Consider the following 26,419-nt stretch of genomic DNA (forward strand, 5'->3'; position numbering starts at 1 on the left):
CAGCAATGGTATAAGGTAAGTAAATCTTTTGATTAGTTAATTTTTATGGCACCTGGGACCAAGAGTAGGGAAAGGAACACCAAGGGGAAGGAGGAGATCTTGAAAGGAGTAAGAAGAGGGGCACTATAATATTAGGAGTACAAATTTGTATTCTTAACCCTTTGGCGTTCCTTGATATTTAAAACCCATTTTGAATTAACTTTGAATTTCTGCCAATTCCCACTTTAACCCTTTACATGTTTTAGACCAGGGCCTGATTTACCACAGACAGCTGCCTACAAGCTCCTTTCTACTAAGGATGTCTAAGCTAATATGACATATTCCATTATATATATACATATTTTGATATAGGGTTTTAATTTTGTAGCAAATATAGTCTTATTTGTGAATTAACAAATTTGCTTTCAGACTCTCTGGGACTTCTTCCAAAGCTATTTCTTTTCTCTGGGGGTGGATTGGTTGGGGCACCTACGATTTCTATGCCTACAGGCACCTGAGATGTAAATTCCGCTCTGTCCCTTATTAAGATTTTGGCTGGAATGAAATTTATTCTGCTATCTTAATTTTCCATTTCCTTATACCCTTCCCATCTGGATTATAAAACCCATATGTATATGATGTATCATTATTCATGCCGGGTGACTGATACTTATCATGTTTTCGCATATTTTTTTAATCGTGAGTTTTATTTTCACCAGGCGGCAGAATCTCTTAGAACACTGCGAATGAAGCAGGGAATACAAACGGTCACCTTGTTAGAGCCATACTTTGGATTTTCTTATCATTAATTTACCAATGCTTCCTGCAAGCTGTGGGCAGATGGGGCTGTCATGTTCATCCCACCTTTCTGGCAATGACATTATGAGCTAAGTTTAGAATCACCCAGCAGGCCTTACACTATATAAAAAAAAATAAGTCTTCCAGCACACAGCCAAGCAAACAGGCAAGACTGGATGAGCAATGCTTTGTGTGCTGTAACCATGCATCTGCAGATCCATGGCAACACGAAGGAGAAAATATTTAGGGAAATGTTCTTACCTAGAGCAGATTCTTAACATTGCTCTGCAGAATGGATGATGCACAGGATTACACACATAGATTGATGCAGACAGGATACGAGATCTGGATCTCATTATCTGACAGGGATAGAATGATACATTTGCAATAAGTGTTCTTTTTTTTGTGCATTGTATACTGGCATGATAATTCCATTGCTTGTCTGCTGCAGGCAGTTATTGCTCACAATGTTTAATGTGGATTTACAGAGAACAGAATTAAATCAACACTCCCACCTAGTGGCGGATTTTGATATTCTCAACACTGAAGCAAGTTTGGCAAAAAAAGTTATTTACCTGGGTTGTATAATCACATTATATAAACGGGTCCTTGTTTACATTCAGTTGTAACAAGATAAAGTTGTTTTAGGTATAGTAACATTTGATTTTTGTGTTATTTAATGTTATTAACTTGACCTGTCAGTGGTTTTATTGTTGTGGCTGTTGTGTATGTTGACATTACAATTCATTGTACTTTATGTATTAATTAACTTTATCTACCAAATTACATTGGGGAAAATGCACCTGATCGCACTTGGAACTGTGCCTTTTTGTGTGACATTGTTAGACTTGATAGAAGAAAGGACCACAGGCACTCCAAATTGAAACCGTATGCAGATTTATTAGGAAAAAATGCAACGCCAAGCAACGTTTCGACCAACAAAGGTCTTTTTCAAGCTTGAAAAAGACCTTTGTTGGTCGAAACGTTGCTTGGCGTTGCATTTTTTCCTAATAAATCTGCATACGGTTTCAATTTGGAGTGCCTGTGGTCCTTTCTTCTTTCGTGTATAATTCTGGGATTGCTGGTCCTGATCCGGAGCACCCTTGGCCGCTGGGATTGAGTGCGGTTCCCACCATCTACTTTGCGTAATTGTTAGACTTGATGACATTACATCTGCTAAAGCGTCCTACCGATCTGTTCAGTGAGAGGACATTTTTCTTTCTCCTTTTTGTAATTGATTCACTAGCAGAATATGTCTCAAATGCCATCATTAAGAGTACACCTGTCATGAAAAAATGACAAGACTTCAATTTAGTACATAGTACTTCACTTTAGACTGTGTGGAGCTCACAGCACGGCAAGGGTGTGAGCAGAGGCTCTCTGTGCTCCCCCTTTCCTCCTACAAACGGGTAACAGAAAAAAGGTCCTGGGCTATAGAGCCCTACATTCAGGACTCAATCAAAGCCTTGGTGTTGCCCTATATTTACTAGAGCATGTTAGATATCATAGAGAGCAGCTTAAAAAACAAATGTTCCCCCCTCCTCCCCCAAGTTATATTTTATTTTATTTATAAAATATTTTACCAGGAAGGATACATTGAGATTTCTCTTGTTTTCAAGTATGTCCACAAAACATTGCACTGTTACAGTAGGGTACAATACAATACAAAAACAATATTAATACACAACATTTGTTAGAATATTGTGTACATCAAGAAAATGAGAGCATGCTAATATGTAATAGTATACTGCAAGCTTCCAAGACCCCATAGGTGCCTTCTTCAGGCTTAATATGATATATCAGAGCAGATCATTGTGTTACTAACCAGGACACCTGACAAATAATCTTTAACGCGCACTGTTAATTTATACAAAGGAGCAATTACCCACCTGTTAGGTGAGAAAAATGTTAAAGCAGAACCACAGCACTCATAGTCCATAAGCGTCTCCACTTAAAGAGGCTTCCATTCCTCTTTTCTATCATAATGTCCCCGTTTTCTAGGAGTTCAATATTGTTGGTGGGTCTGAGTGTATAACAGAGCTCCATTTAAGAATCCTTATAGGAAAGCATTCAATCAATGCTTTCCTGTGGGAAATTTGAAGACGTTAGACGTCCTCAAAGGGTGAGGACGTCAAGGGTCGTTTACAGGAGTACATTTTCTTTAGGAACCTGTAAGTGCCTCTAGTAGCTGTCTGGAAAACAGTCACAAGAGGTAGACTAAACTCTGCAACGTAACTATTGCAGTTTCTCTAGAACTACAGTATATTACATTGCAGGCTAAGGGTACAGGGACACCGCACCCAGATCACTTCAATAAGATGAAATAGTCTATATGCCTAAAGTGTCCCTCTTTGACTATTCAAATGTTGAGAGGTAATTCTGTGTCAGTGCACACCAAGCAACAATATTAGCATAATTTGCAAACACCCCAGGAGGTGACAGAGCCTTTAACATAGAAACATAGAATGTGGCGGCAGATAAGAACCATTCGGCCCAACTAATCTGCCCAATTTTCTAAATACTTTCATTAGTCCCTGGCCTTATCTTATATCTAGGATAGCTTTATGCCTATCCCACGCATGCTTAAACTCCTTCACTGTGTTAACCTCTATTACTTCAGCTGGAAGGCTATTCCATGCATCCACTACCCTCTCAGTAAAGTAATACTTCCTGATATTATTTTTAGACCTTTTAAAGGCAAGTACAAATTAATCTGACATAAAACCAAAACCGTTACCAAAATTACTCAGCAACGTCTTACTTAAATCGACTTGTCAATTATTTTTTTTTGGTTTTCCTTTCCTTATGTCCCTTGTGCTTTGTGACTTACTATATAATAAGAATATTCAATAAAAAAAATAAAAGTTTAGTGAAAGGATGGTTTATAAAGTGATAAGTTTCTACTGCTATAAAATGTAAAGACTCCACTTTAACCAGTCCTGACTCTATGACTAAACCAGGCACAGCAGTTTTACACCTTCAACTCCCATTATGCTTAGCCAGGCTTGACAACTTGTCCTAGCGGACACACAACATCCAGGCTGGAGTAACTCCTACACATGTTCTATTATCTGTGCAGGCACGTCTTGGCCACCTCAATTAGCTGCACGTTCTGCTCAGGCAGCTCCACAGACACCTCAATGCTGCCGAGGACCCCGGAAGTGCACATCTTGCATGGAGTCAGTTCCAGGGATTTAAATGCGACTGAGGCTCTCTATAAGCAGTCTAGGGGGCTGCATGGTCCAGGCTGCTCTATAAACGGGTCTGGCTCATGGAGACAGTGGTTTTGGTTGGAGAGCTTAAAGGGAGAGAGGTGGACTGAACAAGCTGTGCTACTCTCATATATTGTTTGATCTCTACATTAAGGTATATGAAGCCTCATGGCTACTTACTGTAGGTTTCCTCCTTAAGACAATATTTTAATTTCCTTTTAGTCTTTTGGGGGTGGTTAACTAAACTTTGAGTTTTAGGAATAAACAAGGGAGCTTTAACAGCTATGCCTAAATAGCAGAGTGTAGGGGAAAAAAATATTTATTTTACTTATTATTTTTAGGACTTTTTTATATAGCGCAGACGTATTCCGTAGAACTTTACAATATTATAAAACGGGGGGGGGAAATTTTAACAATAAATGAGTCAATTACAAAATGTTACAGGGACAATAGGCTGACGAGGACCCTGCCCAAATGAGCTTCTAGTCCTACATTTTACAGTACCTCTGTCTATTTGATGTAACTCACGGTTTAGTGAATAATTGCATGCCCATATGTTGTGCGGTACAGGACCTGTATTGCCAGTAGCTTCATGGCTGTGGTTTAGTTGTGCGAAGTGTGACCCCTGTTGCTCTCTATGCTGCATTCTGCTAAACCGGTGCAGTTTCCAAATGTGTATACATTAATAGAACCTTCTTTTTAAATTTGGCATGCATGGCTGCAGAAAAAAAAGCATCTGGAGTTTTTCTTTTGTTTGACCATTCTGATTTTCCATGCCCTAGGATTAGTGGGTAATTTTATGAATTTTGCAACATCACTTTTCAGAGGAGACCGAACACCCGTGGTACAGATGTTCACAATCTCCTGAGTTATTGCCTTTCACTAAACGCTTATTATTAATACGGTATGTCACCTTAACAAACATAGTTATTCAATAAATGGAGAATTAACCAGAAAATGGCTATATTAGAGAATTTTTTTTTTTTTTTTTTAGATTTATTGTCCTAATAAAAATCAGCACTCTCGCTTCCACGTTACAAGTGTCAATTTTCAGACACTGAATAGTATTGATAGGCTAAAAGCATTTTCTAATCAAGCCTCATTATTCAAAACCAGGCTGGACAAAACTGATAAAGCGTGGAACTGTTAATTAAATTGTGTCTGAGGTGGCGTGGTCTCGTTGCCATAGAGAGTCCTTAAACTGCTTCTGAACAGTTTGATATAATACTAGAGGACAATGCCCAGACACTCTAAACAACTTCACTTAGTTTTAGTGGTTATCGGTATATTGCTTAGAATGAAACGTTAATTGTAGTCTTTTTGGAGGTTTGATCCATCCTTGTATTTTATATTTTTCAAGGAACCAGGAAAAATGAATGCGACATCCAGTACTGCAACACCACCTGATTCAGAAAAACCTGTGAAAAAACATTTCAAAGTCACAAGGTTTATTATGGAAGCAGGTAAACTTTTTTATTTTATTTATATTTTATAATTGTATTTATGATGTGCTTAGTAGTTATTGTAAAAATCTACAGGTTTATACACTAAACAATTGTGCCAAAGTGACTGGGAGCTAAGAAATTTTAAGCAAGAATCGCATAGCTAGAAAGGTATTCCAAAGCAACACTATTAGCCTCAATTTTGACATTCAAATTTTAATTCAATACAGTTTAGGTTTTAGTGAATAACTCGGCATGACTAATTAAAAGGACACTATAGTCACCAGAACAACTACAGCTTAATGTATTTGTTCTGGTGAGTAGAATCATTCCCTTTAGGCTTTTTGCAGTAAACCCTACCTTTTCAGAGAAAGGCAGTGTTTACATTACAGCCTAGGGATACCCCCACTGGCCACTCCTCAGATGGCTACTAGAGGTGCTTCCTGTGGCAGTACTGCCATTCAGTGTCTCCACCCTCTGCATGGAGACAGTGCACTTTCCTCATAGCGATGCATTGATTCAATGAAACTCTGTGAGGAGATGCCGATTGTCCAGAGCTGTGTTTGGCTTGTGCTGGCTCTGCCCATGGTCTGCTTCCTTAACAGTCTTAGCCAATCCTATGGGGAAAATATTCTGATTGGCTCAGAGAATCACTTCTGATGTCAGACAAGCAGGCAGATCAGAGGCAGAGCAAGCAGCTGCAGATTTGAATAAAAGTAAGATTTAACTATATTTTTTTACTTTATTTAGGAGGACAGGGCGGCTAGATGGTAGATTTAACACTATAGGGTCAGGAATACATGTTTGTGTTCCTGACCCAATAGTGTTCCTTTAACTTTGAATTGTCAACAATCCACTCTTTAAACAATGACTATATAGAGGTCGAAATGTGTAATTTATCTTTTCTATGGTCCTGTTTTAATCTCACTGACTCTTCTTTTTATACACAGGTGTTAAGCTGGGAATGCATTCCATCCCGATTGCCACAGCCTGTACCATTTATCAAAAGTTTTTCAGTGAGACCTGTATGAATGATTATGACCCATATTTGGTGGCCATGTCTGCAATTTACCTAGCCGGAAAGGTGGAGGAACAGCATTTGAGAACCAGAGATATCATAAATGTCTGCCACAGGTAAACTACCCTTATTTCATACCCTGTTTCCAACCATGTAAAGAGAGACCGTCTTAAAGGGACACTCCTGGCACCTAGACCACTTCTGCTCATTGGAGTGGTCTGGGTGCCAACTCCCACTACCCTTAACCCTGCAAGTTTAATTATGGCAGTTTTCATAAACTGCAATATTTAGATTGCAGGGTTAAGTCCTCCTCTAGTGGCTGTCTACTAGTCCTCCTCTAGTGGCTGTCTACTAGACAGCCACTAGAGGAGACTTTTGTGTTCTTATAACACAAAAAGTGTTTTAAAACGACACTGGATGTCCTCACACTATGTGAGGACCTCCAGTGTCGCCGAAATACCCATAGGAAAGCAAAAAACAGGGCGCAAGAGAATACTGAGAACGGGCAGCAGCTGAAATAGCCTGCCCTTTGGTGGGTCCCCGCTCAGATCTCAAGCTGGTTTTAGCTCATCTTGTGCCATTACAGAGCGAACATCTCTGAAAAATATCACTGGTACCAACCATACGGGCAGTCCAGATCCGAAATGCAAGTTCCCTCTGCACGAGAGACACATAATGCTTTCCTATGGGAAGCCAGCCATTATTTTGCCTTCTTTTCTATGCAGGTACCTAAATCCGGGAACTGAACCTCTGGAGGTAGACGGCAAATTCTGGGAGCTCAGAGACAGCATTGTCCAATGTGAATTACTGATGCTCAGGCTCTTAAATTTTCGAGTTTCTTTCCAACATCCACACAAGGTAATAAAGAAAAGTCGCCATACTGTTAGAACGAATAGGTTATGGACAAAATCTATAGTAAGTCCAAAGGGGACTGCATAAAAAACCTCCTGGCACGTGTGCTCAACACATGCTTATCCTAACTCCGAGCATACCAGATATATTCACTAGACTTGTGATGTTATGAGATTGAGATCAGTGTCTAAAAGAAATGCTAACTCTAATTTAAGGACAAAAGAAAATTCAGCCAGTCCTGATTTTGAAATAAAATACGGTGCACTGCCCCTTTAAATCCATTTACGTTAAATATCTTCACTGTATTTGAGTGTATTAAAGTGACAGTATACTGTGCTCATGGCATTGGTTTTCCTAAACTGACATATACTCTTCCTTCCAGTATCTCCTGCATTATCTGATGTCTCTAAAAAACTGGATGAACAGGCACAGCTGGGACCGAACCCCTATTGCCAAAGCTTCCTGGGCTCTCCTTAGGGACAGCTATCACAGTGACATTTGCCTTCGGTATGAAGCGCAGCATATCGCCGTGGCTGTGCTGTATTTTGCACTGCAATGTTATGGGGTGGATGTACCAAGCAATGAGAGTTCTGAGACTCCGTGGTGGCAGGTTAGTACTCTAATAGTGTGTTGAGGTCCAAACCATAGGTAATAAGAACTCTGAATGTCTAGGCTGAAGTTGGTGTAGAACACGTTGCATAAGACTGCAGAGAAGAGTCTCAGCTGACTTCAGTGACCTGAGACTGCAGATTCATGTCCAGCTACTTTAGTTAGTAGCCAAGATTATTATGCCCTGTCTGTCGTTCTCATCGATCCTAATCCATTTCCCAGATTTTATTTTCCTTCCACGTATTGCCTCTTTTGTAATATGATTAGGACCAGCATTTATTAGAAGAGCTATTAAGAAAATATTGTTCAGCTAAGTAGAGGTGGATGTTGGTTTAACACAGTAATAACTATCAAGGATATATACATCTACACGTATAGAGCCTTCTTCCGCTGCCAATGATTTTGCAAATGTAAATAAAATACAGATTCCATTTTTTTTCCTTTCTTGAAAGTAATTTTGTGTAAAAGAAAAAAAAAAAAAAAATCTTCTGTATGTGATGTGTGGGTTTTTTTTTTTGTCTTTTTGGTTTTAATATTTCTATTCTTACATGATTAAAGGGACACGATGATAGTCACCAAAACTCAGATAAAAATGTCTGAAGTAAGATAACATCTGACTGAAAATGAAACCATCACTAGGCTGTAATGTAAATACTGCATTTTCTCTGAATAGACAGTATTTACAGCAAAAAGCCTGAAGGGAACGATTGTACTCACCAGAACAAATACAATAAGCTGTAGTTGTTCGGGTGACTAGTGTCCCTTTTAAAAAAAAATAAAAAAAAAAATCAATAATTACCTTTGCAGGGTTAAGAGACCTGGGAATATGCACTCAGCCTACTTCAATTAGCTGGATGCCTATAGTGCCCTTTAAAGGTATCAAAGAAAAGTATAGTGGAGCAAAAACACCAGAAAGGCCTCAGTCACAAATGCACAGAATCTCCGAATGGCCTCAAGTCATTAAGGGTTTAAATATTTTTATTACAAATCGTATCTACTCATTTGAATTCCAACAGGCTACATTTAATTTTCTGTTCCATTTCTTCATTACGTGTTTTTACAGGTTTTTAGTGAAGACATTACAAAGGTCATTATCGACCATATACTCTACGATTTGATCAATGTCTATACTATGGATGCTGAAATAGTTTGACCTGCTTGAGATCAGAAGGTTATGGACTGCACAGAGGTCGTTCGAGCTATAGACTTTTGCTTGCATGTCAAGATGGCATATCGCCATAGTGTGGATCTTCGGAGGAGAAATTACCTTTTGGACTTTATGTTGGCTCCAGTTTACATGCACAAACTGCTATTTCCAGTGAATGGAGTACGTTATGGAATTATATAAGGCATGCAAAGTTTTTTATATTTGATTTTTCTCCACATGAAAACTTTAAAATTCTATTTAATTGTATTTCTCCATAACAGAACTGTCGAAATGTTTCAAAGAAGTAATATTTAGTTTTTATAAAAAAAAATTTAAACACCAATTTAATGTGTTGCTTTTTTTTTAAAATGAAAAGTAAGGCCAATTGCTTATCTTAAACATGTATTCCAAAGCTTATAGTGGCGTAAAGCTGTAGAGATTTGTAAACATCTGACAAGCAAGGTCCAGCTTGCGGGTTCCTCGGGGACCCCCAGTTTTGATCGAACTGCTGAAATGTTTAGCCAAGAAACAGGAGGAAGGTGCAACCTGCAGAATAACAGCAAGACAAGTACTAGATCAAAATGTAGTGGTTATGGTGCCTAGACTGCTGTTTTAAAGGGATACAATTTACCTTTTTAGCATGGTTTCATCTTCAAGCAGAGAGACTTGCAATTTGCAGATTCGTCTTCATGAATTGGAGAATGAAATACATGGTATAGAAGTTAGTTTTTCCTGGATACATTTTTTTAGAGTGCATTTTTACATTATATGCAATTTGCATTTTACTTATTATCTTACTTGAGTCATTGTATTCTAGAGGCACAAAGATGTTTTCCCTACCTAAAATTCACTATGAGTGTACATTGAGTTAGTAAAATAGCAAGAAGGCCTGCCTATTGGATGACAGGGTACCAGGGCAGTTTATTAAAAAGGTTAAAGCTACACTCCAAGCACTGTAGTGGTTATGGTGACAGACGTGCCATGGTACGCCCCCATTGTAGGTAATCAAACCATTGCAACCTCCAGGAAAGCTGGAAGCTCCTGCAGGGAGTGCTTGTTAGCTGGCTCATTGGCTGAGAGTGTTAGTTGAGAATTTTCAACCAATGAGCTTAAACCCTGCACCGTTGAGCTAGCTCATTGCAGAGAGCTTCTGGCTCTGCTGCAGGAGGTAGCCTGTGTCTGACTGACAGACTCGGGTGAGTTGTCAAACTGTGTGTGTGCAACTGGTTTAACTATTTGCCTTGGAAGTTCACCAGTGCACTCCTGGCACCATAACCACTACAGCATTTAAAAATTTTTTTTTTTTTTTAGGATAAGATTAATAACCAAGGAGAGCGGTATGTTTTAACATAGTTAAAAAAAAAAAAAAAAAAAAAAATGCGCAGGCACTCACTGTTTTTAAATTTCAAGCAGAGTTTAATGGAACATCCAAGTGCACAGCAATTTTTCGACCTATACCCAGGTCTTTGACAAATCTTTTGGATTTTGATCATAAAGTGGTTTGGAACTGTGTAATGTAAAGATTACATAGGTTCTTTGTAGGTGACACTCAAGCAAGATATATCTGCTGAGATGAAAGTATTACCATATGGATTTTGTCCATATTGCTCAATACTGCTCATGTTCTTTTACCTTATTAGCACATTCCTTAAGGTCTCCTCAAATCTGAAAGGGGTAATACTCTGGTGGAGCCTTGTTCACTGCGCCTAGTGGGATGTAAGCCCTGTCGGCTGGCCTACGAGAACTAGATCGATAATTTCAGACTGTCGTGTTTCTCTTGCGCAATGGTGAGTTTTCACCATGTAAGTCCTAGATGGTCCATATGGCAAACTACTTTTGAAATGAGTGGGAACTAACTATATGGTACAGTGGCGTACACACAATCCATGGAGCCCCGGTGCAAAACTGATCCATGGGTCCCCCTCCCACTCATCCCTGACAGACAGACATACATGCAAAGCCACATACAGACACCCACATAGACAAACACACATATAAGTCACCCTCCTGTTTCCTACCTTTTAGGTGCAGGAGGGTGACTTTCCCTGGGGTCCAGTGGTGGCTCAGGTTAATGGGAGTCAGTACCCACTCTGACACCCTCTCCTTCCTCCTGCGTGGCTCTCTGATAGCTGGGAGGAATGACTGGGGTCCACAGCGCTAACCGGGCCCTTTGGAAATCCATACTCATCGGGCGGCCCTAACAGGATGGGCCTCTTAAATGTGCGGCCGAGGCCGCAAAACATGGCGGCTGGTACCCGGTCGCAAGGCGGCCGGGCCCCCTGGAGTGACTGGCCCGGTCGCAGATGTGATCCCTATATGTACGCCACTGATAAGGTAAGTTGTCACTCAGCCATTGGTTTGCAATATTAGAACTAGCAGTTCTGTTAAACATTTTCACTCATTAGAGGAGATCTCTGATAATTTCGATATTTTCCAAAACTTTTTTTGGACTGTAGTGATCATAACCGTCCCAGTATTTTGATTGAATTAAAAAGAACCAATATTGTTTATGTGAAATGTCTAAATTCTCATTGCATTTCAATTGACTAGGATGGTCACTGTCTGGTAAGAACAAAGATGATACTAAAGAGGTACTCCAGGTGGGAAATGGCCACTATTTGTTTTGTATAATGTTGGTAGTGCATTGAAAAAAAAACAACTTGCGTTTCAGTATCTACTTTGTATGTAATTGATTTGATGTGGTCATGGTGCCTGGAGTCTGTATGTGTAGCATTTTGTAAAAGCGTTGCGGAATTTGATGGTGCTATATAAATAACATAATAATAGTAGGAGCATTCTTAGTGGTCTCTGTTTTTCCATAAAACAAACTATTTTTATAACCAATGTTTGTTCTCCAGTGTTATTTAATCCAACCATTCCAGATGAAAATCAAAATCGTCTTGACTTTGCCTACATTAACAGAGAAATGATTTATAGACAAAGGCCTGGCCCTACTATTTGTGAGCTGGAATAGCAGGCACTGTTGTTACTGGGCGAGGGGTTGTCTCTCTACGGGTTTTCCAAGATCTGTGGCTTAACCTTGCATCTGTTGTGAACCCCACTAACTTGTTACCACTTGTCTACCTTGACTAGGTTAAATCTGAATTCCCAAACTGGAGAACATTCTTGGTGGTGATTGCTTAAAAGGTTTATTTACGCACTACTCCTTTTCTTGTCCATTTTTGGGTTCCTTAGGGGACTTTTCTTTATTTTGCGGGCGATGCTGTCTGGTTGATTTACAGATTTCTTCTCAATAGAAGCCAGACCATCACGAAGATGTTCTCCAGTTGCTCTGGTGAACTGCTCCAGAAGACCACAGTGTACATTACAAGAACTGGAACCTACAAACACCACTGATACAGTATTATCTTTGGGTGGTTTATAATTGGCATTTTCTGTTCACCAGATTTTTGAAGTCAATATGTGTCAGGATCGGGACAGGGATCCAACACGCAGAGTACAAACAGTAGCCAGATACGTATACCGGACCTTAGAATGGCCGGACTAACGTAAGTAGTACCGTATAGAATGGTCAAAGACAAGCCGAGGTCGAGGGTAACAGAAGACAGGTAAGCGAGAGACAAGCCGAATCAAGGGTAACAGAGATAAGCAGAGTAAGGTAAACAAGCCGGGTCAAAACCAAAAGGGATAATAGAATACACAAGCACTGAGTGACTAGAACAAGCTAGAACCACGACAGGGCAATGAGCTAATGAAGGAAGCTCTGTTAAATACCCTGTTCAGAGCAATAACCACACCTCCGAGACGTCCTGATTGGTCCTGCAGCAATTGACTGACAGGTCGATCCGGGGGAGTGTCCTGATGATGACTTCCTGCCTAGATGGTGTAAAAGGCAGTCACTCCCTCGCGGCCGGCCTTGCATGACCGGATAGACCGCGGGGAAGGGAGTCATCAGACCGTCTGGATGGTGGAACAGCTAAGTCTCTACCTCTTTTGGAGGTAGAGACCACAAGTACCCTGACAGTACCCCCCCTCTCAGATACGCCCACCGGGCGGAATGAACCGGGACGAGATGGGAAGCGAGAGTGATACGCTTTGCGGAGACGGGGAGCATGAACATCCTCCTGAGGTACCCAACTCCTCTCCTCAGGACCATATCCCTTCCAATCAACCAGATATTGTACTCTCCCCCGGGAGATTCGAGAATCAATAATAGAGTTGACCTCATACTCCTCCTGACCCTCCACCTGAACGGAGCGAGGAGGGGCTATTGTGGAGGAAAATCTGTTACATATGAGTGGTTTCAGCAATGAAACGTGAAACGAGTTCGGAATGCGTAAGGTATTAGGAAGAGCTAAACGATACGCAACCGGATTGATACGGGTCAGCACCCTGTAGGGTCCAATATAACAAGGAGCGAACTTCATGGAGGGCACTTTTAAACGGATGTTCCTCGTGCTCAGCCATACCCTATCACCTGGAACAAAGACCGGAGCCGCCCTTCTACGTTTATCAGCGTGTTTCTTGACCAACATAGAGTTGTGCACAAGGATTTGTCGAGTTTGATCCCACAACTTCCTCAAATTGGCAACATGAACATCAACCGACGGCACCCCCTGGGAAGGAGAATCCGAAGGAAGAATAGACGGATAATTCATGAAGAAGGGGCTTGAATGAGTAGAATCGCAAACGAGATTGTTGTGTGCAAACTCCGCCCAAGGAATCAAACCGACCCAATCATCCTGGTGTTCAGAAACAAAGCATCGTAAATATTGTTCAATTTTCTGGTTGGTACGTTCAGCAGCTCCGTTAGACTGAGGATGATAGGCAGAAGAAAAGTTTAATTTAATACCAAGTTGAGAGCAGAAGGACCTCCAAAAACGGGAAACAAATTGGGAGCCTCTGTCCGATACAATTTGAGAGGGTATCCCATGTAGGCGAAAAATCTCCTTGGCGAATATCTCTGCCAATTCGCGAGAAGACGGAAGTTTAGGCAGGGGAATGAAGTGTGCCATTCTAGTAAACCTGTCAACCACGGTGAGGATAACAGTCTGTCTTTTAGAGATAGGTAGATCGACAATAAAGTCCATGGCCAAACAGGACCATGGTTTCTCTGGAACCTCCAAGGGTTGCAGGAGTCCACATGGAAGCGTATGGGGTTGTTTGGTTTTAGTACAAACTTCACATGCAGCGATGAACTCCTCAACATCCCTCCGTAAAGTAGACCACCAGAAGTCCTTAGAGATCAAGGCGTAAGTTTTGCGAATACCAGGATGTCCCGCCATCTTGCTATTATGTAAACACTGTAAAAGTTCCAGTTGAAAAGCAGGAGGAACGAAATGACGACCCGCAGGGGTCTGTTTAGGTGCGAGATGTTGCAACTTAATGATCTCGGCCAGTAATGGAGAATGAATCCTGAGATTCGTATTAGCAATGATATTGCACTTCGGAACTATAGAAGAAAGAACTGGTTCAGGTACAGTAGAAGGTTCATATTGGCGAGATAATGCATCGGCTTTAGAGTTTTTAGAACCAGGTCTGTAAGTCAGTACATAATTGAAGTGAGTCAGGAATAAGGACCAACGAGCTTGTCTAGAGGATAAGCGCTTAGCCTCCCCAATATATGACAAGTTTTTGTGGTCTGTCAAAATCGTAATAGGGTGTAGGGTCCCCTCCAACAAATGTCTCCACTCCTTTAAGGCTTTAATGACTGCTAACAGTTCCCTGTCTCCGATGTCATATCTGCTCTCAGCCCCAGAAAGTTTCCTGGAAAAAAAAACCACACGGGTGTAATGGTTTATCTACCGCTAATCTTTGTGACAGAACCGCACCTACTCCTGTCTCAGAGGCATCGACCTCGAGTAGAAACGGCAAAGTCGTATCAGGATGGACTAATATTGGAGCAGAAGCAAAAAGTTCTTTGAGCCTCTTGAAAACAGCGAGAGCTTCAGGAGACCACGTCTTAGTTTCTGCCCCCTGTTTGGTCATATTGGTAATGGGCGCAATAATAGACGAGTAACCCTTAATAGTAAAAAACAAGAGGAATAGGCGCTCACTAAATAAACTAAAGGTGGGCAGCAGTGAACCGAGCAGGAATTCCCAATGCCTACTCAGAATAGTGAAACAAACAAGAAAAATAGTGGTAAACCGCGCCCAAACAGTACAAGTAATAATAAAAATGTATACATACAAAATGTCCTATAACAAGGAATGAATGGAACCTTCAATAAAAAATACAAAATAATAATAGTGCAGTATATCAGGCAAGTAAAAGTGGTTAAAACTTTACAAAAGACTAACTCACACTTTGCAGAGCTACTCAGAGCTCTGCCGTATAGCGCCTAGACGGTACAATCCCCGTCTCGGGATGTAAAGTGATGGTGCAGTGCGCGGTCCAATCCTCCAAAATTTGCTCCAAAATTTGTAAGTAGGATATTTTTCCTTTTTTATCAACACTGTTTGCAATACATGCTATACTATTGGATCCTATTTCTATATTTTTTTCCATATACTACTGTGGAGGATTGGACCGCGCACTGCACCATCACTTTACATCCCGAGACGGGGATTGTACCGTCTAGGCGCTATACGGCAGAGCTCTGAGTAGCTCTTCAAAGTGTGAGTTAGTCTTTTATAAAGTTTTAACCACTTTTACTTGCCTGATATACTGCACTATTATTATTTTGTATTTTTTATTGAAGGTTCCATTCATTCCTTGTTATAGGACATTTTGTATGTATACATTTTTATTATTACTTGTACTGTTTGGGCACGGTTTACCACTATTTTTCTTGTTTGTTTCACTATTCTGAGTAGGCATTGGGAATTCCTGCTCGGTTCACTGCTGCCCACCTTTAGTTTATTTAGTGAGCGCCTATTCCTCTTGTTTTTTACTGTTTACTCTAAACTTTTCCCATATAGGCAGCCCTAATATAACTATGACACTATTCGAATACAGAGAACAATACACTATTGACATTAATGATGTATTTAAAGACATAGATCTGAATATTGATATAAATTGTGATGAACCCCTAGTTAGTTTCGATAACCCACGTGAGCTTTTGAAAGAACTTGAAATCACACTAATTAAAGAAATGAAATTACGATGGGAAATAGCAACATTAAAAAAGTATATCGAAGACAAAATAACACCTAGGGGATTAAGACTTTTTAAGATGCCAACTTCTGATACCGACAATAGACCCTTTATGGAAGAGTGGTATGGCCATCTAGAATTCTGTATGTTTGGCCTTATGAAGTCTCTCATAAAAGTAAAAAATGAAAAACTGCAGAATCTAGATAAAAAGATCAATGATTTAAAAGAACAACTAATCCCTTTTGGAGACACAGAGGAATATTATGATTCCACACTTAAAATAAAAAGGAATATTGAAAAAACAGAAATAGAAACTAAAAAAATAAAAATTAGTAAATTCAGCAGAGACAAATATGACTACGCCCATGATCAGGTGCGCAGTTACAACAAAAAGAAGCGAAATTCCCAAACGGGATGGAACTATGATGGCCATAGAACCCCTAATAAATTCAATCAAAATAGATATGGGACTCAAAAAAGAAATTTTGACTTCAAGCCAAAACGTCTATATAGTCACGATTTCACTCATAGAGCTAATTTTCAACAAAAAAGATATAGAATGCGCACACCAGAAAGGAATTTTCCACCATACAAATCTTCACCCTATAGAAATCACTCACCAAAAGTAATGAGAAGGCAATATTCACCAAAAAGATCACACATCTCACCAAACAAACAAAAAATAGAGATGAATAAAAATTTACACATCAATAGACAAAGACAACCCGCCAATCACGATTTCAAAAAAATAGATACACACAACTCCCACAAAGAAATACAACTAAGAGATCACTCAAACGCACTAATACGTAAAACAAATATGGATACTATTCACCACAAAGAAAATCTAGATAGAAGAGAAAGGATCCACACACAGATTGAAACCACAGAATCCCCAATAGTTGTAAGACCAAAAACATACAGATTAACCCAGGATCACAGGTCCCCTAAAGAAATTCGAAACAAAGATAGTAAACTCACGTGGAGAAGAGAGGAAAGGAAGACCCATAAAAGGTATGAGGACACTAGAAACAGTCCCCTCGATGATGCACTTCAACACAATAGATACCATGCCCTCTCCTTCTCTGAACAATTTGATGAAACATCTTTTTTAGAGATTCCATCAAACCGAGAAAGACAGTCCGACCATATCAGTCCAATCAGAGGCCGCAAAAGAAGTTTAGAGGAAGAAGATCAGGTAGACGAAAACAAAAAAGGAAGAACAGAGAGATTCTAAAAATAGCGGCTAAAAAAGAATTAAAGAAAAATCTAAATGAGGATGATAATAAAGGGATTTTTAATCTATCAGGCAAACCTTTAACGAATATACAGCTAAAAGTCTTAAATAAAGGCCTTAAATATGCCCCTACAAAAACTTTTAATCCTTTTTTAGCATATATCGATATAAATAAGTTTGTAAGAAATGCTACAATAAAAAGGTTTTATATAAGTAAAAACAATACGACTAATAATCAAGCTACAGATACGACTAGCATGAGAGAAGATAAATATGTTAAAAGCTCTCTGAAAAATAAAAGTAAATTTTACCCGTCATATTTTAAGTCAAGTGCAATAGATATATTTGAAAAAAAGGTGTCTAAAGGTATAAGGAATCTAAGTGATAAACACATAGGAGACAAAAATTATTTATCAAAGAAGGAAAGAGAAAGCCTTAAAGATCTACAAAATGACGATGCTATTGTCATAAAACCAGCGGATAAGGGGGGGGGGCTTGTAATTTTATCTACAGAAATGTATGAAGAGGAGGCTTTTAGACAATTAAACGATACAAAAACATACGCCAAACTCACAAGAGATCCTACCTCAGATATTAAAAATATGTTAGAAACGTTTCTAAATAAAGGTAAGGAGGAAGACATACTAAGCATTGACGAATATAATTACCTGAATAAAAAATTTCCAAAAGTACCGGTCATATATTTTTTACCGAAGATCCATAAAGACCTGAATAAACCCCCAGGGAGACCCATTGTCTCCGGTATAGACTCTATTCTATCAAATATGTCGGAGTACATAGACATTATGTTACAGCCCTATGTTAAACTGTCCCGATCCTATCTCAAAGATACTATGGATTTACTCAACAAATTAGAGACGATAAAGTGGGAAGAGGACTATATACTCATAACTTGTGATGTGCAGTCTCTATATACTATTATTGAACATGAAAGAGGCTGTAGAGCTGTAAAATCCATTTTAGAGAGACACAATAAGATGAAAGAGGAACAGATAAATTTTATAATTGAAGGTATCTTTTTAATTCTAAATAACAATTATTTTTGGTTTAAAGATTCGTTTTACTTACAAAAGAATGGTACAGCAATGGGGACCAGGTTCGCGCCCAGCTATGCCAATCTCTTCATGACGGAATGGGAAGAGAGAATGGTATGGAGCGGGCATGGCTGGGTGGAGAACCTGGTCGCCTATTTTCGCTATATTGATGATCTCCTTTTTATTTGGAAGGGCCCTATCTCTACGGCCAAACTATTTTTAGACTTTTTAAACACAAATGATGATGGTATAGTTTTAAAAGCGGATTTTAGTAAGACTAATGTAACTTTTCTGGATTTGGACATTTTTATCCATGATACGAAAATTAACACAAAAACTCATTTTAAACCGGTTCATGTTAATAATTTTATTGGAAGGGACAGTTGCCACTACAGGAGTTGGCTTGATAGTATTCCTAAAAGCCAATTCCTTAGATTAAAAAGAAATTGCTCAGATGTTGAAACTTATAAAACCCAGGCGAATATGATGAGGAATAAATTTATTGAAAAAGGCTACGATGAAGAGAAAATTGAGAAAACCCTGGAAAATATTACAAGTCTAGATAGAAAAGATCTCCTAACCCAAAACAATGGTCCAAAAAATATTAAAAATAATGGGACGGATTTCACATTGCCCATTGTCCTTGACTATAATAATAAGAATAAACAAATAAAAAAATTAATTCGGAATAATTGGCACCTCTTGAAGGAAGACCCCATATTAGGAAAAATTATCCCAGACCGTCCAAAAATTATATTTAGAGGAGCCCCAAACCTGAGAATGCACCTTACACAGAATTACACAAAACAGAAAAAGTCTGAAGCAATAAATAATTTTATGAAACACAAAAATTGATTTTTTAGATGTAACTGTTGTGTAGCATGCAGAAAAACTAGTAAAACTAACCGATGTATTTATAATTTTAAATCAAATAACACAGATAAAAGTTATAATATCAAGGACACAATTACATGCATGAGTAAAAACGTCATATACCTGTTAGAGTGTCCTTGCGGACTACAATATATAGGTAGAACCATAAGACCATTAAAAATCAGAATTGGTGAGCATTGCCGCAACATAGAAAAAGGGCTAAAAACCCACTTGGTATCCTCACACTTTGAGCTACACGGCAATGATCCACGTCACCTAAAATTTATGGGTATTTCAAAATTGTCTAAAGACTGGAGAGGTGGTGATATAATCAATAAATTGGGAAAGAAAGAAATGGAGTGGGTCTATTTTCTAGACACACTCCACCCAAAAGGTTTAAATGCAGAGTTCGACCTTTTTAACTTTTTATAGTACGTATATTGGAGTATTATTTTTCTCTGCATTTTAATTTTTATTTTATTTTATTTCATTTTAAAAATATAAAAATAAATATATATATATTTTTTTACACCACCTCTCAAGTACCACTTTAAGATTTTTTATGCATGGTTCACTTTATGCACGTCCATTTTTTATATTTATATTTGTTTTATATATACCTATAATATTTTTGCTTTATGTAAAAACATCATTGTCCCTAGTGTTGGAAAATGCCCTTGCTGTCTCTTTTACTGTAATTGCGTCTACCTTTTTGTATGTGCATATTTGCCCATGTTTTATATTACTAATTAGGTTTGCTTATCTTTTTAATATTAACTAAGGTGTTTTTTGAGACATTATTCTGCTCATTTATTTATTCAATATTCTTTCCCTTCCGTGTATTTCACATTCAATATCGGCATTTTGCCGAACTACAAATTCCATGCTACTGTGCACTGCGATACGTCACTTCCGAAATTATATCTATGAGAAAGAGGACATTATGAACTACATGCCCCATAAGGCACCAGGAGCCATACTTACATCACTTCCTGTGTTGCATACAACACAAACAGCGGGAGACTACATGTCCCAGCATGCCACGGAACGATATGATGACGTCACTTCCGGGCGACGTGCGCGACCCGGAAGTAGGAAGCAGAACCACATCAGGACTTAATTTCATCAATCAGGAACACTTATATAAGCGGATTTTATCCAAACTTGGACTTGATACTTCTGAAGAAGCCCTAGACTGGGCGAAACGCGTTAAGTAGTTGATTTTATATATATTTGTTATATTTTATATTCAAATAAAGCTATAGTTTTTACTATTTTATTTGCTGTTCCTGATTTTCCTGAATCCTGATTTATATCCGTTGGTGGGGATTATACCACCGTATGCTGTACATACCAGAGCAAGATATTTGCTCCAAAATTTGTAAGTAGGATATTTTTCCTTTTTTATCAACACTGTTTGCAATACATGCTATACTATTGGATCCTATTTCTATATTTTTTTCCATATACTACTGTGGAGGATTGGACCGCGCACTGCACCATCACTTTACATCCCGAGACGGGGATTGTACCGTCTAGGCGCTATACGGCAGAGCTCTGAGTAGCTCTGCAAAGTGTGAGTTAGTCTTTTATAAAGTTTTAACCACTTTTACTTGCCTGATATACTGCACTATTATTATTTTGTATTTTTTATTGAAGGTTCCATTCATTCCTTGTCATAGGACATTTTGTATGTATACATTTTTATTATTACTTGTACTGTTTGGGCGCGGTTTACCACTATTTTTCTTGTGAGTAACCCTTAATGAAGCGCCTATAATAATTGGAGAAACCAATAAACCTCTGAATAGCCTTGAGTCCCTTAGGTAATGGCCAATCTAAAATAGACTGGAGTTTGTTAGGGTCCATCTTAAAACCTTCCCCAGAAATCACGTAACCAAGAAAATCTATCTGAGACTGATCAAAGCTGCATTTTTCCAATTTACAGTATAGACCATGTTGCAGAAGTTTCTGTAATACCGCTCTGACCTGTCTATGGTGAGTTTCAATCTCCCTAGAGTGTATCAGTATGTCGGCTAGGTAGACAATGACACAATCATGTTGAAACTCCCTAAGTACCTCATTAATCAGATCCTGAAATACTGCAGGAGCATTGCAAAGTCCAAACGGCATAACTGTGTATTCATAGTGACCGTACCGAGTATTGAACGCCGTCATCCACTCGTGTCCCTGCTGGACTCTCACCAAATTATATGCCCCTCTGAGATCTAACTTGGTGAAGATTTTGAAGCCCTTAAGACGATCAAATAACTCGGTAATAAGTGGAATAGGATAGGCATTTCTGACAGTTATTTTATTCAAGCCTCGGTAATCGATACAAGGTCTCAGCGTGCCATCCTTTTTCTTAACGAAAAAGAACCCAGCCCCGGCCGGGGAAGAAGACCTCCTAATGAATCCCTTTTCTAAGTTCTCCCGAATATACTCCTCTAGAACCAAGTTTTCCTGAACAGACAAAGGATATACATGGCCCCTCGGAGGCATAGTCCCAGGTAGGAGCTTAATTTTACAATCAAATGGCCTGTGTGGCGGCAAAGAATCTGCATTCTTCTTGTCAAATACTGCCTTTAAGTCTAGGTAAAGGTCTGGTATCTGTCTTTCTGTGGACTGAATAGGAGTCTCAGGTATGTTAACATTAGCTAATGGAGAAACCTTGCATAAACACCTATCCTGGCAACCCTGGCCCCACGAGAGTATCTCCCCTAACTCCCAATCGATAAAAGGGTTATGTTTCTTCAACCATGGGTACCCCAGAACTATGGGAACGGAAGGGGATGAAATAAGCAAAATAGATAAATTCTCCACGTGTAGGATACCAACATTTAAACTAATGGGTATGGTTTCACGAAAGATAACAGGGTCTAGTAGTGGTCTACCATCTATGGCCTCAACGGCCAAGGGTGTCTCCCTTAGCTGGGATGGGAAATTGTTCTTAATAGCAAAGGCTTGGTCGATAAAATTCTCAGCAGCACCGGAATCTATCAATGCCATAGCCCTTACTACTTCCTTCTCCCAAGTTAAGGAAACTGGTAGCAGAAGCCTGTGATCTTTATAATTAGGAGTAGAGGACAAAATAGAAACACCCAAGGCTTGTCCTCTAGAGAGACTTAGGTGCGAGCGTTTCCCGGACGGTTAGGACAGTTCGAGAGTAAATGACCCTTGGCTCCACAATACATACACAAACCCTCTCTTCTCCTGTACTGTCTTTCCTCCTCAGAGAGGCGGGTATAACCTATCTGCATAGGTTCAGGAAGCAAAGATACCGTGGAGTCAGGACTTGGAAAAGCGGGGGCTAACCTAAAAGAAGGTCTCCGGTTCCTCTCTCGAGTGTTCTGTCTCTCTCTTAAACGTTCATCTATACGAGAAATGAACGAAATTAAATCTTCTAAATTCTCAGGGAGTTCTCTGGTAGCAACCTCATCAAGGATTACTTCAGATAGGCCATTCAAAAATACATCCATATACGCCTGCTCATTCCACTTGACTTCTGACGCCAGAGACCTGAACTCTAGTGCATAATCCACCAGTGTTCGGTTCTCCTGTCTCAGGCGCAACAGTAATCTGGCTGCATTAACCTTTCTACCTGGAGGATCAAATGTTCTTCTAAAAGCAGCTACAAATGCGTTATAGTTATACACTAATGGGTTATCGTTCTCCCATAGTGGGTTGGCCCATCTCAGAGCTTTCTCAATAAGTAGGGTGATAATAAATCCTACCTTTGCCCTATCTGTAGGATAAGAGCGGGGTTGCAATTCAAAGTGGATACTAATTTGGTTTAAAAAACCACGACACTTCTCAGGAGTCCCACCATAGCGTACTGGGGGGGTAATGCGAGAAGAAGCACCCACTGTGGCTACCTCTAGACCTAAACTGACAGGAGAAACAGGGGTATTACGTATCTCCTCTGGTGGGTTATTGGCATGAGATAATAGAGCCTGTAGCGCAAGCGCCATCTGATCCATTCTGTGATCCATGGCTTCAAACCTAGGATCAGGAGAAGCCAGCTGACTGTTTGTACTTGCAGGATCCATTGTCCCTGTCGTAATGTCAGGATCGGGACAGGGATCCAACACGCAGAGTACAAACAGTAGCCAGATACGTATACCGGACCTTAGAATGGCCGGACTAACGTAAGTAGTACCGTATAGAATGGTCAAAGACAAGCCGAGGTCGAGGGTAACAGAAGACAGGTAAGCGAGAGACAAGCCGAATCAAGGGTAACAGAGATAAGCAGAGTAAGGTAAACAAGCCGGGTCAAAACCAAAAGGGATAATAGAATACACAAGCACTGAGTGACTAGAACAAGCTAGAACCACGACAGGGCAATGAGCTAATGAAGGAAGCTCTGTTAAATACCCTGTTCAGAGCAGTAACCACACCTCCGAGGCGTCCTGATTGGTCCTGCAGCAATTGACTGACAGGTCGATCCGGGGGAGTGTCCTGATGATGACTTCCTGCCTAGATGGTGTAAAAGGCAGTCACTCCCTCGCGGCCGGCCTTGCATGACCGGATAGACCGCGGGGAAGGGAGTCATCAGACCGTCTGGATGGTGGAACAGCTAAGTCTCTACCTCTTTTGGAGGTAGAGACCACAAGTACCCTGACAATATGACCCAATTTTCCTCTTTTTTTATGTAATTTCACAACCTAGCAAATTTGCTAACAAACAAGATAGATAGATAGATAGATAGATGTCCTGTGCCCTTTGTAGAATGTGCAATATTCCTGTCTCTTGCTTTTAAATGAGGTTTTATTTTTATTTTTCTTGTAGTTTTCACAAAAATATTCTTGTTTTTTGGCTCCTCATTTCCAATGCATGGAGTTTCTCTAATTATCCATTTCTTTTGTCCTTGCGTTATTTACACTCCTGGAGAATTTCAATGTGTCTCCTTTAAATAATATATATTTTTTTTTACCAGTAGATTGCTCAGTTTTCTGTATTGTGCTTTTCGGGAAATGTATTTTGTTGCCACTTTACTAACACACATTGACTGACTGTACAGCTTCTTAATTCTTTGTACAATATGTCTTTGTAATGCTTGGTTTCTTTCAATAAATGTTATAAAGTTTTTTTTTTTTTTAGTTATTACAATTGTATACATGTTGTTGTACATTTCATTTAAGTTTCTCTTCCCTTGGAAACATAAGGTAAATTGGGGAGGTGTTTTGTAGAATTTCAAGCAGGCTAAAATTTTGGGGGAAACCAAAATACTTTAACCCCTTAAGGACACATGACATGTGTGACACGTCATGATTCCCTTTTATTCCAGAAGTTTGGTCCTTAAGGGGCTAAAGCGGCACTGCCAAGCTGTACTTACCTTTTACCAATGGCTTTTTCTTCTCTTCCTCTTTACTAATCTTACTTTTTCCATTTTTCATCTTTTTCTAACTAAACACACAAGACACAGTATGGACTTTCTTAGACTCTGGGTGGAGTGTAAGTAAGCTTCACTTCCTGTGTCTAGGAAACTGTTCGCAGAATACTTGCATTTCCTTCGTGTTCCCATGTTGTGTTCCTTCACCCTTTCCAAGCTTCCTGTGAAGTGGGCATGCGCGGGAATTACCCTGCGAAAGCTAGTGTGGGCTAATGAATAATATGCAGTAAACATAATTTCCAGGAACACTTTGATGGTGGAGCATAGGAAATGGATCCGGACAATAAATGAGGCAGTAAAAAATGTGAGATTAGGGGCCTGTAGGCATTTGTGGCGGATTAAAGGGAGGGAGTAAATAAAGTGTAGAGTGGGAGAGAGGTTAAGAAAAACGCATGCGGCCATGACAGTGCAGCTTTAATTAATTATATTACATTAAAATTGTTATGAACTATTCCTGCACTATTGGTGTCTTAAATCATCCTAATTCTACTATAACATTTATAATGTTTAAAGTTTTATTTTACTTCTTTTATTACTTTTCAAATCTAATGGTTGCATACCCAGTTAAACTTGGTTATTCCTCCACTTATTTTAGATGGTAGTTACAGGTTAGAGAACTGGGAGTGAGGTTAACCTTGCATTCTAAATATACACAGTGTTATAAGTGAACCTGCAGTAGTATGGCTAAGTTGTAGGAAAAACGCTCAGTAACCGTTTGACACAAACCAATGATCAATGGTCAAAATCTCTTGGCAGCATAACTGCTAGAATTAGCTGTATTGGTTATGGTGTTAAGAAACCCCTCTGCGTTTTGTGCCCATTTTTAACACTGCTAAAGTTACACAACCCCCTTTTCTGAACAAAAATAATCTAGTCGTTTAACCTGTGATGGCTGAAGAACAGAAAAAAAAACACACATTATCAAAAGTAAGCTTGTAGAATAGTTTCATATTTTTTTTTTGTTTTTTTTTTATACAGACAACGTTTTGCCTATTTAAATTTTGAAATTAAGATACATATTTGTTTATATTATACAGGGTGTTGGTCTTTCATATATAACTTTTTAGTTTTATTACAGGCAGGTTTTAACATATGTAGCAATCTGAACAAAATCAGCCATTCATTACATGTATATGCTTCAGACAGGCACCCCAATGTGAGTTTTTATGCCCTGCCCTGAAAAAAAATAAATGTACAAGCGTTTTTCTTTATTTAAAAAAAAAAAAAAAAAAAAAAAGAAATAGACAACATGGACATATTGCACTGTTCCCAAAACCCATCTAACTCCCTCCCCCTGCCCCCAGTAAAATAAATTAGCAAAGCACGCTTACGTTTTGGCAGATTTATACAGCAGTAGTGGCTTTTTCTTTACTTTTTTTTTTGGTTTTTAAATATATAATTCTTTGTATCATTTGCTCTATCAATGTATCTACAATATTGAATGAAAAGAAGCCTGCAAATGAACCGTAATATTACACATTTTATCGTTAAATTAAACACAAATATTTTTTTCCTTTTTTTTTTTTTTTTTTTTTCTTTAACTATATTGTTACACTCATATGCTGAAAGGAACAAAGTTGCATTTTTTTTTTCCCATTTTCCCAACCCCAGTTCCCCTCATATAAGTATTGAGCAGCAACTGCTTGAATGCGATTGTAGAACATAAATGGCTTAAACAAAGTACAGCTGGTAATTTTAATGGTAACTGGGCACTGACAAATTAATATACTTGTTAGAAATTATAA

The 26,419-nt window shown here is 39.1% G+C and overlaps 1 protein-coding gene across 1 annotated transcript; it reads left to right on the forward strand.

Annotated features, from left to right (window-relative positions):
* The first annotated feature begins 3,933 nt into the window (after positions 1 to 3,933).
* Positions 3,934 to 9,392, forward strand: CCNQ (cyclin Q). Its single transcript, XM_063431478.1, has 6 exons — positions 3,934 to 4,143; positions 5,350 to 5,452; positions 6,382 to 6,565; positions 7,175 to 7,307; positions 7,684 to 7,911; positions 8,974 to 9,392. Exons 2-6 carry the CDS (start codon positions 5,362 to 5,364, stop codon positions 9,061 to 9,063), a joined length of 726 nt encoding a protein of 241 aa, XP_063287548.1. The 5' UTR covers positions 3,934 to 4,143; positions 5,350 to 5,361; the 3' UTR covers positions 9,064 to 9,392.
* The last annotated feature ends 17,027 nt before the right edge of the window (positions 9,393 to 26,419 follow it).

This window comes from Pelobates fuscus, chromosome 9 (assembly GCF_036172605.1).
Source record: "Pelobates fuscus isolate aPelFus1 chromosome 9, aPelFus1.pri, whole genome shotgun sequence".
Taxonomy (NCBI): domain Eukaryota; kingdom Metazoa; phylum Chordata; class Amphibia; order Anura; family Pelobatidae; genus Pelobates; species Pelobates fuscus.

What these genes read in the sequence shown, in the direction of transcription:
- CCNQ (XM_063431478.1), top strand. Translation starts at nt 5,362, where the DNA reads ATGAATGCGACATCCAGTACTGCAACACCACCTGATTCAGAAAAACCT. An exon ending in AAGGTTTATTATGGAAGCAG is followed by an intron (nt 5,453 to 6,381) that starts GTAAACTTTTTT and finishes TTTTATACACAG; the next exon opens with GTGTTAAGCTGGGAATGCAT. An exon ending in ATCATAAATGTCTGCCACAG is followed by an intron (nt 6,566 to 7,174) that starts GTAAACTACCCT and finishes TTTTCTATGCAG; the next exon opens with GTACCTAAATCCGGGAACTG.